Raw genomic sequence first — 13,053 nt, forward strand, 5'->3', positions numbered from 1 at the left:
GTTAATTGAAACACAATTTCCGGAAATAATTCAGGTTCAAGAAACACATATTTTAAATGAGAAGGAAGGTTTTTTAGCTCAATTATTAATTGAACTAATTTTTGTGAGACTTTCTCATTTTCTGACTCTTTTTCTAGTATTTCAGCTTGTTCTCAAATTATGGGGTTATCATCACTTATGGTATCTGACCTAGCCAAACATCTCTCCAATGAATTAGTTATTAACTGATTATCTTTGTATTCGTCTATAAGGCCATCTAGTAATTCAATTTAAAAATAAGATGATGATGACTCATCCCCAGAAAATTTTATCATTTTCTACAGGTCAAAAATTACTCTTTCATGATCAACTCGCAACATTAATTGTCCTCGATGAACATCAATATTTGCTCTCCATGTTGCGCAAAATGGTCTACCTAAAATTAATGGTGCCTCAGTATTTTTTTCTATTTCAAGCACTATAAAATCTAATGGGAATACAAATTTGTTAACTCTAACAAGGATATTTTCAATATTTTCCTTTGGTCTCTTAGTACTTTGATCAGCTAATTGAAGAGACACACCAGCATCTTTCATTTCACCAAGTTCTAATTTCCTGAAAATTGAAAAAGACATTAGATTTATTAAAGCACCTGAATCACATAACGCCTTTTCCAAGTGAGTACCTCTCACAGTACAAGAAATTGTATAACTTCCTGGATCACCAAGTTTTCTGTGGGAGCTTATTTTGAAGTATAGCACTATATTTTTCTGTAAGCTTAACCACTGAAACTTCTTCCAATTTTCTTTTACTTGACAAAATTTCTTGAAGAAATTTAGCATATGAAGGCATTTGCGTCAAAGCATATGTAAAAGGTATGTTAATGTAAAGTTGCTTCAAAATAACTAGAAACTTTGAAAACTGCTTGTCAAGCTTTTCTCTTTTCATCTTTTGGGGAAACGGGAGAGGTACAAAGTGAGGATTTGTTACCACTTCATTTTCTAGTATATGTTTTTCTTTACCCTTTTGTTCTCCTCGGAACTTAGATTCTGTTTTATTCTTACCTTCATTTACCTTTTCCATTTCTTGTGTCTTTCCTTATCTATCTGCATATGGATCATCAAGAGCTTTACTTGACCATAGAGAGATGGTTTTGAGGTGTTGTTTTGAGTTTTTCTTAGTGTTGCTTGGTAGATAGGGGTGGAAAATGGACAGTTTGGGCTAAGTTTGGGCGGGTCAAAATGGGCTAACTCAATAAAAGAGTCATTGCCCAACCCAACCCAAAATTTACTTGGGTTAAGATGGGCTGAGTCAAGATGGGATAAACCATGGGTCATATCCCAACCCGTCCAACTTGACCCAACTTTCTCTTTTATATTTTTGAAGATATCTCTCATAAACATTCTCAACCAATTTTTTTATTTATATATATATATATATATATATATATATATATATATATTATGTAATATTTTGAATTTCCTATGTACATTTACATACTAGTGGAGTGTCATCAAATATTAAGTTTTATAATAATTCTAATTTTCTTTATGCCATTTAATGTCCAAAACTTTTCTTCGGCTTTTGAATGTATAATGTCACGACCCAAAATCCACTATAGATCGTGATGGCGCCCAACGTTTCTGTTAGGCAAGTCAACGGTGAACTACCAGCGTAATTGTTTATTTTATTATTTTTGAAATCATGAATCTTATTAGAGAGAGAGAGAGAGAGAGAGAGAGAGAGAGAGAGAGAGAGAGATGCATCAAAAATCATACATAGGTATGATTTAAGTAAAATAAAAAGTTGAAGTGTCTCAATGGTAAGCAAAATCATAAATAAATTTTAGAACACCCCAAAACCCGGTGTCACAAGTGCATGAGCATCTACTAGGAAGTACAATAACAAAACATCATCTGTCTAGAATACAAGGTAGACATGATAAAGTAAATAATTGGGATGGAAACTCTGTGTGTTACGAATCATGGCATGGAATACAACTCACCATAGAGTCCCCTCAGTAGCTGCGCCTCCGCACCCAAGTGACCACCAAATGAACCTGTCAAATCCTGCACATTTAGTGTAAAAGTGCAGCACGAGTACGTAAATAAATGTGTACCTAGTAAGTATCTTGCCTAACCCTGAAGAGGTAGTGACGAGGAGTCTACATTGACACTTACTAGTGGTCCAGCATTGAGTACAAGTAATGGCAAATAATACGGTCTACGGCTGAACAGTGAACACAAAGTCCTCAAACACTGGATACCTCTCAAATAGAGTACATAATGGTCAATACCAAATCAACGGTCACATCTCAAGTTTTGAAAATTCATGAATAAGCAGACTTCTTATCAAGTATTTGGAACGATTTTGCCGAGGCGAGCGGCTCGATCCCATAAGAGTGGTTATATAGAAATGTCGAGGCGAACAACCCTATCCCATAAGAATATGATACATGATACTGCCAAGGCGAACGACCCGATTCCATAAGGGTGTGTTACATGATATTTCCTAGGCGAACGACCCGATCCCATAAGAGTATTTCATGAAATTGCCGAGGCGAACGACCCGATCCCATTAGAATATGAAGCTTTTACGGGTCTTTGACTCCACTGACGAATATACGTGTGAGTTATGAGATTCAAGAAAACTTTTCGATGGATACGCACAACGTGGAAGAAATCAGTAAGGGAAGTACAATTTCTATGGCTAAACAAGTAGCTTGTCAATATCTAAAATATTGAGTCCATTACTTTACACGAGTCTAGTGTTAGGTCATAATGAGAATTAAAGCAATTGAACATGCAAGAATAATGCAAATAATACAATTAAAGTATGGCGTGAGTCTAAGTCTACCCAGACATAATCAGTAATTCTAGCATATGCACAGACACTCGTCACCTCATACGTGCGTAGCTCCCACAACATGTTGCACATAACAAATATAATACCTATGATATAATTTTCCCCTCACAAGGTTAGACAGAAGATTTACCTCGCTCTGAAATCCGATAACCGACTTCAACGCCTTTCTAGCACCTCAAACCGATGCCAAACGTTATGAAACTAATTAAACAACGTGCGAACCAATCAAAATACACTCCAGTACTCATAATTTAAAAATTAGAAATAAATTCCCAACTCCTCAAGAAAAGTCAACAAAGTCAACCCAGGGCCCACATGTCCGAATTTCAAAACTTATCAAAAAATAATTATTACCCCTAACTTATATAGCTTATATTCCGAAAATTATCCAATTACGTCCTTGAATTGACCCTCAAATCAAGGATTTACCATCTCATAACTTTGGGGCTCAAAATCTCAATTTTTACAATCCAAACATGGATAAAAATAATAACCTGTCACGACCCAAAATTTTCACCTTCGGGACCATGATGGCGCCTAACATTTCACTTGCTAGGCAAGTCAACGCTAGAATAATTTTAACCATTTTTAACAATTTATTTTTTATTTAATATAAAAGAAACCAAACAACTGGAATAATGTATGAATTAAAGTAAACAAACCAAAATATTAACGATGCCCAAATACCATTCCAGAATTAAAGTCACAAGTACATGAGCTTCTAGAATAATACAAATAAGGGTCTGAATAAAAATAAAGAAGTCTGAAAGAAAGAACACAATTAAAATAAAGTTGAAGGGGACTTCACAGCTGCGAACGCTCTGCAACTATACCTCAAGTCTCCTCTGATTGGTGAATCCGATCAAATCTATAGTACGCCGTTGGGACCAACTCCGGTATTTACATAAGAAGTGCAGAGTGTAGTATGACTACAATCAATCCCATGTACTCTATAAGTGCCAAGCCAAACCTCGACGAAGTAGTGACGAGGCTAAGGCAGGTCATTACAATAACTTGTACGCAAAATAATAATAACAGGAATAGAGGTAAAACTGGTAAATAGTATCAATAATCGAGGTCAATTCGGTAGTCACAATCAATTAATTCTGTTATCATTCTGTTGCAGCGTGCAACCCATTCCCACAATATAATCCTTCAATTAAATTCTGTTGCGGCGTGCAACCCGATCCTATAATATAAACTTAAAATAAAATCAGTTGCGGCGTGCAACCCGATCCAACAATATAAATTAACAACACTTATACATAAGATTACTTTAATAAATGCCACAATTAATAATAAATTATTAGGCAACAAGGTATACAAAAATTATAAATTATGTAGGAAACAAATAGGGGTAAGTAACAAATAAGTGTAGAATCTGGGAGGATATAGGAAATTTAATATATGAAATGCTAATTATCAAGTAGCAATTAGGCACAAAAATCAAATAAGCAGGTAATAATTAAGGCATGAAATCAAAGCATAACAGTAGGAAATGAAAATAAAGTAATCAATTAATATAACAATTAATTCATAAAATAAGATAATTAATGAAATATGTAAAATCATTGAAACAAGCAATTCGACGACGTATAGACATTCGTCACCTCGTCTATACATCGCTACACATGAAATTCACATAACACATAGTTAAAGGGTTCTATTCCCTCAAGTCAAGGTTAATCACGACACATACCTTGCCACGTAATTCAAGTGATCACTCGACCACGGGTTTTCCTTTCAAATTAGTCTCCAAACCAATCAAACCTAAAAATTTATTTACCAACAATTCAATTTGAGCTTTAGAAATTATTCACAATTCAAAAGAGAGTTAAATTAAGTCATTTTCAGAAAGTCAACCAAAGGTCAACGTGGGGCTCACTTTTTGGAACCCGGCGAAAAATCATGAAATCCAAACACTCATTCCCATACGAGTTCGATCATACAAAAATTAGCGAATTCCGACATCGGATTGCCTTTCAAATATTCATTTTATTCATTCGGAAGATTTTACAAAAATCTGATTTTCTTCAATTAAACACACGGATTCATGATGTAAATAAGTATGGAATCATGAAATATAATCAATATAGAATAAGGAACACTTACCTAGTTCATACTTGTGAAAAATCTCTTTGAAATCGCTCAAATCCGAGACATAAAACTAAACAATAAGTAAAAATGGCAAACTCCCGATTTTAAGTATTCTGTCCAACATTTTTGCATATGCGTACATTATTTGTCCATCTGCGGGCTCGCATTTGCAAGAAAAATCTCGCATCTGCGGAAAATGAGCCGCATATGCAGCTGCGCAGAAGCGCATGAGGAGCCACAGAAGCGGTCCTTTCGCATTTGCGGTTGCTGAGCTGCAGAAGCGATGGTCGCATCTGCGACCATTTGCTCGCAGAAGCAAGAAAGATTCTCATGCTCCAAATCACAGAAACGACAAGCTTCTCCACAAAAGCGAGGCCGCACCTGCGCTCCAAAAGTCGCAGGTGCGAAACATCAGAACCAGACTTGCAAAATTTTACAAAAATATTCCGGAACTCACCCGAGCCACTCGGGACCCCGTCCAATTATACCAACCAGTATCGTAACATAACACGGACCTACTCAAAGTCTCAAATCATGTCAAACAATGTCGAAACTACAAATCACAACTTGATTCGCACTTATGAGTTTATGAAATTATAAATTCTATAACTCGTACCGAAACGTGTCAAATCAATCCGGAATCGCCTCAAATTTTGCAGGTAAGTCCCAAATGATATAACAGAGCTATTCCAACTCTTGGAATCTCAAAACGAGTCCGATATAGAAAAAGTCAAATCTACGGTCAAACTTTGGCGATAATTCGAGCTAGGGACTTCCGAATTTGATTCCGAACATACGCATAAGTTTCAAATTATGATACGGACCCACCAGGATCGTCAAAACACTGATCCGAATCCGTTTTCTCAAAATGTTGACCGAAGTCAACTTAAATGAGTTTTAAAGCACTATTTCACATTTTTATCAAATTTTCACATAAAAGTTTTTTGAAAAAAATATACGGATTGCGCACGCAAGTCAAGGAATGCTGAATGGTGCTATTCGAGGTCTCGGAGCACAGAATTGAATGTTAAATTTAAAGATGACCTATCAGATCATCACATTCTCCACCTCTAAAATAAACGGTTGTCCTCGAACGGAGTTAGAAAAGTACCTGGGCTGGTGTAAAGGTGTGGATATCTACTCCGCATGTCTGATTCGGACTCCCAGGTAGATTCTTCAACCGCTTACCTCTCCATTGTACTCGAACTGATGGATAAGTCTTAGACCTCAACTATCAGACCTGCCGGGCTAGAATAGTTATTGGCTCCTCCTTATAAGTCATTTCCTTGTCCAATTGGACTGAGCTGAAATCTAACACATGGGAAGGATCACCATGATATTTTCGAAGCATAGACACATGGAACACCGGATGAACTGCTGATAAACTAGGTGGTAGTGCAAGCCTGTAGGCTACTTCACCCACCCTCTCAAGAATTTCAAAGGGTCTGATATACATAGGGCTCAACTTGCCCTTCTTTTCGAACCTCATTACACCCTTCATAGGTGAAACATGGAGCAATACTCTTTCTGTAACCATGAATGCAACATCACGAACTTTATGATCCGCACAACTCTTTTGCCTAGACTGGGCTGTGCGAAGTCAATCTTGAATAATCTTGACCTTATCCAAGGCATCCTGTGCCAAATCGGTACCCAACAACCGATCCTCTCCCTCTTCAAACCAGCCAACTGGCGAACGACATTGCCTCCCATATAATGCTTCATATGGAGCCATCTGAATGCTCGATTGGTAGCTGTTATTATAGGCAAACTCTGCAAGCGGCAAGAATCGATTCCAAGAACCTCCGAAATCCATAACACAAGAGCGAACCATATCCTCCAATTTTTGAATAGTGTGCTCAGATTGTTCGGCCATCTAAGGATGAAATGTTGTACTTAATTCAACTCGCGTGCCTAACTCATGCTGTACAGCCCTTAGAAGTGCGAGGTGAACTGTGTACCTCGATCAGAAATGATAGACATGGGCACACCGTCAAGGCATATAATCTTACAGATGTAAATCTCCACTAACCGCTCTGAAGAATAGGTAACTGCTACTGGAATGAAATGTGTTGACTTGGTCAACCTTTCCACAATGACCCATACTGCGTCGGACTTTCTCTGAGTCTGTGGGAGCCCAACAACAAAATCCATAGTGATACCCTCCCACTTCCACTCAGGAATTTCTAATTTCTGAAGTAAACCACCAGGTCTCTAATGCTCGTACTTGACTTGCTAACAATTTAGACACCGAGCTACATATGCTACTATATTCTTCTTCATTCTCCTCCCCCAATAATGTTTCCGTAAATCTTGATACATTTTGGCGGCACTCGGAGGAATAGCATACCGGAAACTATGGGCCTCCTCAAGAATTGTTTTACAAAGCTCATCCATAATAGGCACACATATATGAACCTACATCCGCAGAACTCCATCTTCCCCCACAACAACCTGCTTCGCACCACTGTGACACACCGTGTACTTAAGGACATTATTGGTGAAGGAGAATGAAGATGAATATAGTAGCATATGTAGCTCGGTGTCTAAATTGTCAGCAAGTCAAGTACGAGCGACTGTGCAAGCTAGAACCCGACTGGACTCTGAAACATCTAACCTCACGAACTAATTGGCCAAAGTTTGAACATATACAACTAACGACCTCTCACCAACTGGAATATATGCAAGGCTGCCCATACTCACAGCCTTTCTACTCAAAGCACCGGCCACCGCATTGGAATTTTTGGGGTGATACAAGATCCGTGAATACCTCATACGAAACACCGTAAAGGTAGTGCCTCCAAATATTCAGCGCATGAACAATGGATGCCAATTCTAAATCATGAACATGGTAATTCTTCTCATGAACTTTAAACTATCGTGACGTATAGGTAATCACCCTGCCATCCTGCATTAATACTGCACCGAGCCCAATGCGAGATGCATCACAATACACCGTATAAGATCCTGAACTTGTGGGCAATACCAACATTGGCGCCGTAGTCAAAGCAGTCTTGAGCTTCTGAAAGCTCAACTTACACTCGTCTAACCATCTGAATGAGGCACCCTTCTGGGTCAATTTGGTCAATGGGTCTGCTATGGATGAAAATCCTTCCACAAACCAGCGATAATAACCTGCCAAACCTAGGAAACTCCATATCTCAATAGTTGAAGTAGGTTTAGGCTAATTCTGAACTTCCTCAATCTTCTTAGGATCCACGTTTATGCCTTCTGCTGATACAACATGTCCCAAAAGGCAACTGAGTCTAACCAAAATTCGCATTTTGAAAATTTGGCATATAACTGATTATTCTTCAAAGACTGAAGCACAATCCGAAGATGCTGCTCATGTTCCTCTCGACTACTGGAGTAAATCAAGATATCATCAATGAATACAACCAAAAAAGAATCAAAATAGGGCTTGAACACCCGGTTCATCAAATCCATAAATGTTGCTGGGGCATTTGTCAGCCCAAATGACATCACTAGAAATTTGTAATACCCATACTGAGTCCGAAAAGCTATCTTAGGGACATCAGATGTCCTAATCTTCAACTGAAAACACCTTGGCACCCTGAAGCTGATCGAATAAGTCATCAATTCTTGGCAACAGATACTTGTTCTTGATAGTAGCCTTACACATCCGCATTGAACCATCTTTCTTCTTTACAAATTACACTAGTGCATCTCAGGGCGAGATGCTAGGTCTAATGAATCCCTGGTCAAGAAAGTCTAGTAATTACTCCTTCAATTCCCTTAGCTCTAGTGGGGCCATACGGTATGGTGGAATAGAAATAGGATGGGTGCCTGGAGCCAAATCAATACAGAAGTCAATATCTCTGTTGGGTGGAATCTGCAGGAAATACATCTGGAAACTCACGGACAACTGGGACTGAATCTATAGAAGTAACATCCGCACTGGGATCATGAATATAAGCCAAATAAGCTAGACACCCCTTCTCGACCATATGCCGAGCTTTCACAAAAGAGACAACCTTGCTGGTAGAATGACCAGGAGTCCCTTTCCACTCTACTCGAGGTAACCCCGGCATGGCTAAGGTTACCGTCTTGGTGTGACAATCCAATATAGCATGATAAGGTGACAACCAATTCATTCCTAAGATAACATCAAAATCTACCATATCAAGAAGTAGATGATCCGTGATAGTCTCAAGACTCCTAATAGTAATCACACACGAATGATATACATGATCTATAATGATAGGAGGACACATAGGAATAAATAGATCCTAGATAAAATAGATATGAAGAATCTCTATGAAAAATTGGAACAATACCTGTGATCACGACATCAGATGACTCGGTCTCAGGCCTATCTGGAAAAGCATAAAATTGGGGCTGGGCCCCACCACTATTAACTACATCTCTGGGACAGGCCCTAGCTGGCTGGCCTCCACCTCTAATAGTCTGACCTCCACCTCTAACAATCTGACCTCCACCTCTAACTACCTGACCCCTGCCCCTAGCTGGCTCGGAGGGCGGTGGAGCAACCAGTGCCGTTATGATGGCATGAGAATCCTGTAAAGATATGTTGCTCGAAAGCCTAGTGCAATGACTCCTGATGTGACCAATGTTCCCACACTCATAACACCCATCCGGCTGCCATGGCTGCTGAAGTTGAAGATGACCCAAATGGCCGGATAACCGCTGTAGTGACTCTGGAGTGGTGGTGCACTGATAGGAGCTGAATAAGCACTAAATGCTGGCTGCCCAGAGTAAGGAATATAAGTACTATGACTCCGTGAATCACCGTGCGATGCCTGAAGTGCTAAATAAAGTGGCCTGGGAGGATGACCCCTATCATAAGTACCCCTGCCTCTAGATGAGATGCCTCTGAAATTACTGGAATGACGGGGCCTCTTTTCTGACACTGGCCCTCTCTCCTAAGCACGAACTAACTCAATCCGCCTAACTATATTCACGGTTGACGGGAAGGAAATATCATTCCCAGTCTCTTTGTCCATCTGAAGCTTGATAGTATAAGTGAGTCCCTCAATGAATCTCCCCACTCTCTCTTTTTCAGTAGGAAGAAAGACGATGGCATGACGTGCTAAGTCCACAAATCGAGTCTCATACTGGGTAACAGTCATACTACCCTGCTGAAGACGCTCAAACTGCCTGCGGTAATCCACTCTCAGTATGGTAGGAACAAACTTCTCATGAAATAGCTTTGAGAACTGCTCCCAGGTAAGTGCAGGCGTATCAACTGGTCTAGTAAACACATATTCTCTCCTCCACCTCTTGGCAGAACCAGTCATCTGAAACACAGCAAAATCGACTCTATTACTTTCAACTATTCCCATATTCCGCAACACCTCATGGCAGTGGTCAAGATAATCTTATGGGTCCTCAGAAGGTGTACCACTGAAGTGAACTGGAGAGAGCTTAGTAAACTTGTTCAATCTCAATAAGGCCTCAGAAGACATGGTGGGCCTATCAGCGGCCTGAGCCGCAACAACCGACTGACCTTCCCCAACGGGCAGAACTGCTGGAGTCTGATATTGGGGAGCTATCTGCTCCGGAGCGGGAGTAGTGGGAATTTGTGCTCTTCCCCCAGCCTGTGAGATGGCTGGTGCCTTTGGAAATGTGCCATTCTGGGTCACACCCTCCATTAGGCTCACCAAATAGACTAGAGCGTCCTGAAGCACTAGAGTATCTATGAATCCTTCCGGGACCTGAACTGGTCCAACAGGTACAGTCTGAGCTGGAACCTCCACTTCCAAATCCACCTGAGGTTCTACAACAGGTGCTGCTGCTCGAGCTCTAGACCAAGCTCTTCCTATGCCTCGGCCTTTGATGTGACCTCGATCTCGGCCTCTGCCCCTAGTCCCAACTGTCACTGGGGGCTCCGGCTCCTGCCTGACTGTAGGCGTAGAGCGTGTTCTCGCCATCTGCAAGAGAAAAAGAATAGAAGAGTTTGATCATCAATGATAAAATAAAATCGCACAACAGAGAAGAATAGAAGTGATATTATTCCTAAACACCATAGCCTTTGAGAGATAAGTACAGACGTCTCCGTACCGATCCTTCAGACTCTACTAAGCTTGCTCGTGACTCGTGAAACCTAGGTAACCTAGTACTCTTGTAATGACTCGACTGTTCATTTTGATCTCCAGTGCATTGTTCCGCGGTTTGAGGCCTTGTGTAGCTTCACTTCAGGTATTATGACTTGTGTACGTGGTCGGAATTGAATTTCGAGAAGTTCGGAGTTTATTTGGAAAGAAAATTCTAATTTCGGAAGCCTTAAGTTGGAAGAATTGCCTAAGGTTTGATTTTTGAGTAAATGATCTCAAAATTGGGATTGGAAGGTTCCAATAGGTTCGTATGATAATTTTGGATTTGGGCGTATGTCCGGATTGGGTTTTGGATGACCCGGAAACGTTTCGGCGCCTATTGTGGAAGTTGGCATTTTGGAAGGATTTTGTAAATTTTGGTTGGAGTTCATTTTAATTCTATCGATGTCCGTTAGGGAATCTGAGTCTGGGAATAGCTCCGTATGGTGATTCTGGTATTGGGAGCGTGTCCGGAAGTGGATTTGGAGGTCCGTAGGTCATTTCGAGGTCATTTGGCGAAAGTTAGAAATTTGTAGGTTTTTGGAGAGTTTGACCGGGAGTGGACTTTTTGATATCGGGGTCGAATTCTGATTTTGGAAGTTGGAGTAGGTCCGTAATGTAAAATATGACTTGTGTGCAAAATTTGAGGGCAATCGGACGTGATTTGATAGGTTTCGGCATCTAATGAGGAAGTTTGAAGTTCTAAAGTTCATAAAGCTTGAATTGGAGTGCGATTCATGGTATTAGCATTGTTTGATATGATTTGAGGCCTCGAGTAGGTCCGCATTATGTTTTGTAACTAGTTGGTATGTTTTGGAACGGATTAAAAAGAAAAATGGAATTTTAGGAAGGGCTGAAGCAGCTGGGCTTCTAGTGTAATCGCACCTGTGAGAAGAGGGCCGCAGGTGCGAGTCTGCAGGTGCGGGAAAGGACTCGCAGAAGAAGATTTTGCTGGGGGAGGCGTGGACTGTGGATGCGGTCGATATCTGCAGAAGCGGGACTGCACCTGCCCGATGGAGGCGCAGAAGCGGAGGCGTAGAAGCGAATGGTGGCCGCAGCTGCGGAGTTGAGGGGTCTGGTGGAAGATCGCAGAAGCGGTAGTTGGGCCGCACCTGCGGAACCGCAGGAGAGGTCAAGTTACCGCAGGTGCAGAAGTCGGGACTTGGCACTGTCTTCTTTAAAACGATGGTTTGGCTCTATCTCATTTCATTTCGCCCATGAGAGCCAATTTTGGAGCACATTGGTGTGTCATCTTCATCAATCATAATGGGGTAAGTGCTTTCTTCACAATTTTGAGTTAAATACATGAGTTTATATGGATTTAGACATGAAAAATAGTAGAAATTTAGAATTTTAAAGAAAAACCTAGAAATTGGTATTTTTGTAATTTGACCACGAATTTGGGTAAGGAATTGAGAACAAATTATAAATTTGAGTTCGCAATGCTATGGGTAATGTTTATCTTCAAAACAAATTTCAGAATCCAGGCACGTGGGCCCGAGGATGATTTTATCGACTTTTCGAGCGGAGTTGAGAATTGTTGTAAATTTAATTGTTGTTAGTATTAGAGTATATTTTCATGGGTTTGCACATTTATTGACTAGTTTGGAGCGTTGGGCATCGGTTTGAATTGTTGGAAAAGCTTGTGAGCCGGCTATGGAACTTCGGAGCGAGGTAAGTCTCCTTTCTAACCTTGTAAGAGGGAATTAACCCCATAGGTGAATTAAATCAATACGTGCTTCTGTTTATGGGGGCTGCGTACGCACGAGGTGATGAGAGTCTGTGTGTAGCTACTATTATGTTTAATCTATTAAGGGTTCAGGAGTTATCATACAATTCTTGTACTCTTGCGTATTGGCATGATTTGGTGCAGTGAGCAGCATGGGAATTAGAAGTTGAGGATCAAGATTGTGGTTTGGTGTTGACAAGGATGTCACGTGCTCGGATGAGCAGGAAAAGAATTTAGATATTTAGAGTAGGCTGGTATTGTCTTCAGCGTCACCTAAGATCGGTGTCTTGTGTATTGATTTGCGGATCC

The 13,053-nt window shown here is 40.4% G+C and overlaps 1 protein-coding gene across 1 annotated transcript; it reads right to left on the reverse strand.

Annotated features, from left to right (window-relative positions):
• Positions 1-317: 317 nt before the first annotated feature.
• LOC142169060 (uncharacterized) lies at positions 318-1,062 on the reverse strand. The gene is made up of 2 exons (XM_075230261.1): positions 704-1,062; positions 318-594 (listed from the first exon to the last, which is right to left on the reverse strand). The coding sequence occupies exons 1-2, from the start codon at positions 1,060-1,062 to the stop codon at positions 318-320; spliced, it is 636 nt and encodes a 211-aa protein (XP_075086362.1).
• Between the last annotated feature and the right edge of the window lie 11,991 nt (positions 1,063-13,053).

The sequence above is a fragment of the Nicotiana tabacum genome, chromosome 14, assembly GCF_000715075.1.
Source record: "Nicotiana tabacum cultivar K326 chromosome 14, ASM71507v2, whole genome shotgun sequence".
Classification (NCBI taxonomy): Eukaryota; Viridiplantae; Streptophyta; class Magnoliopsida; order Solanales; family Solanaceae; genus Nicotiana; species Nicotiana tabacum.

Bases quoted from the DNA above. Each gene is read 5' to 3' on its own strand.
- LOC142169060 (XM_075230261.1), bottom strand. From the start codon at position 1,062: ATGGAAAAGGTAAATGAAGGTAAGAATAAAACAGAATCTAAGTTCCGA. The intron at 595-703 runs GTGATCCAGGAA...TTCAATTTTCAG, and splicing joins AAGCTCCCACAGAAAACTTG to GAAATTAGAACTTGGTGAAA.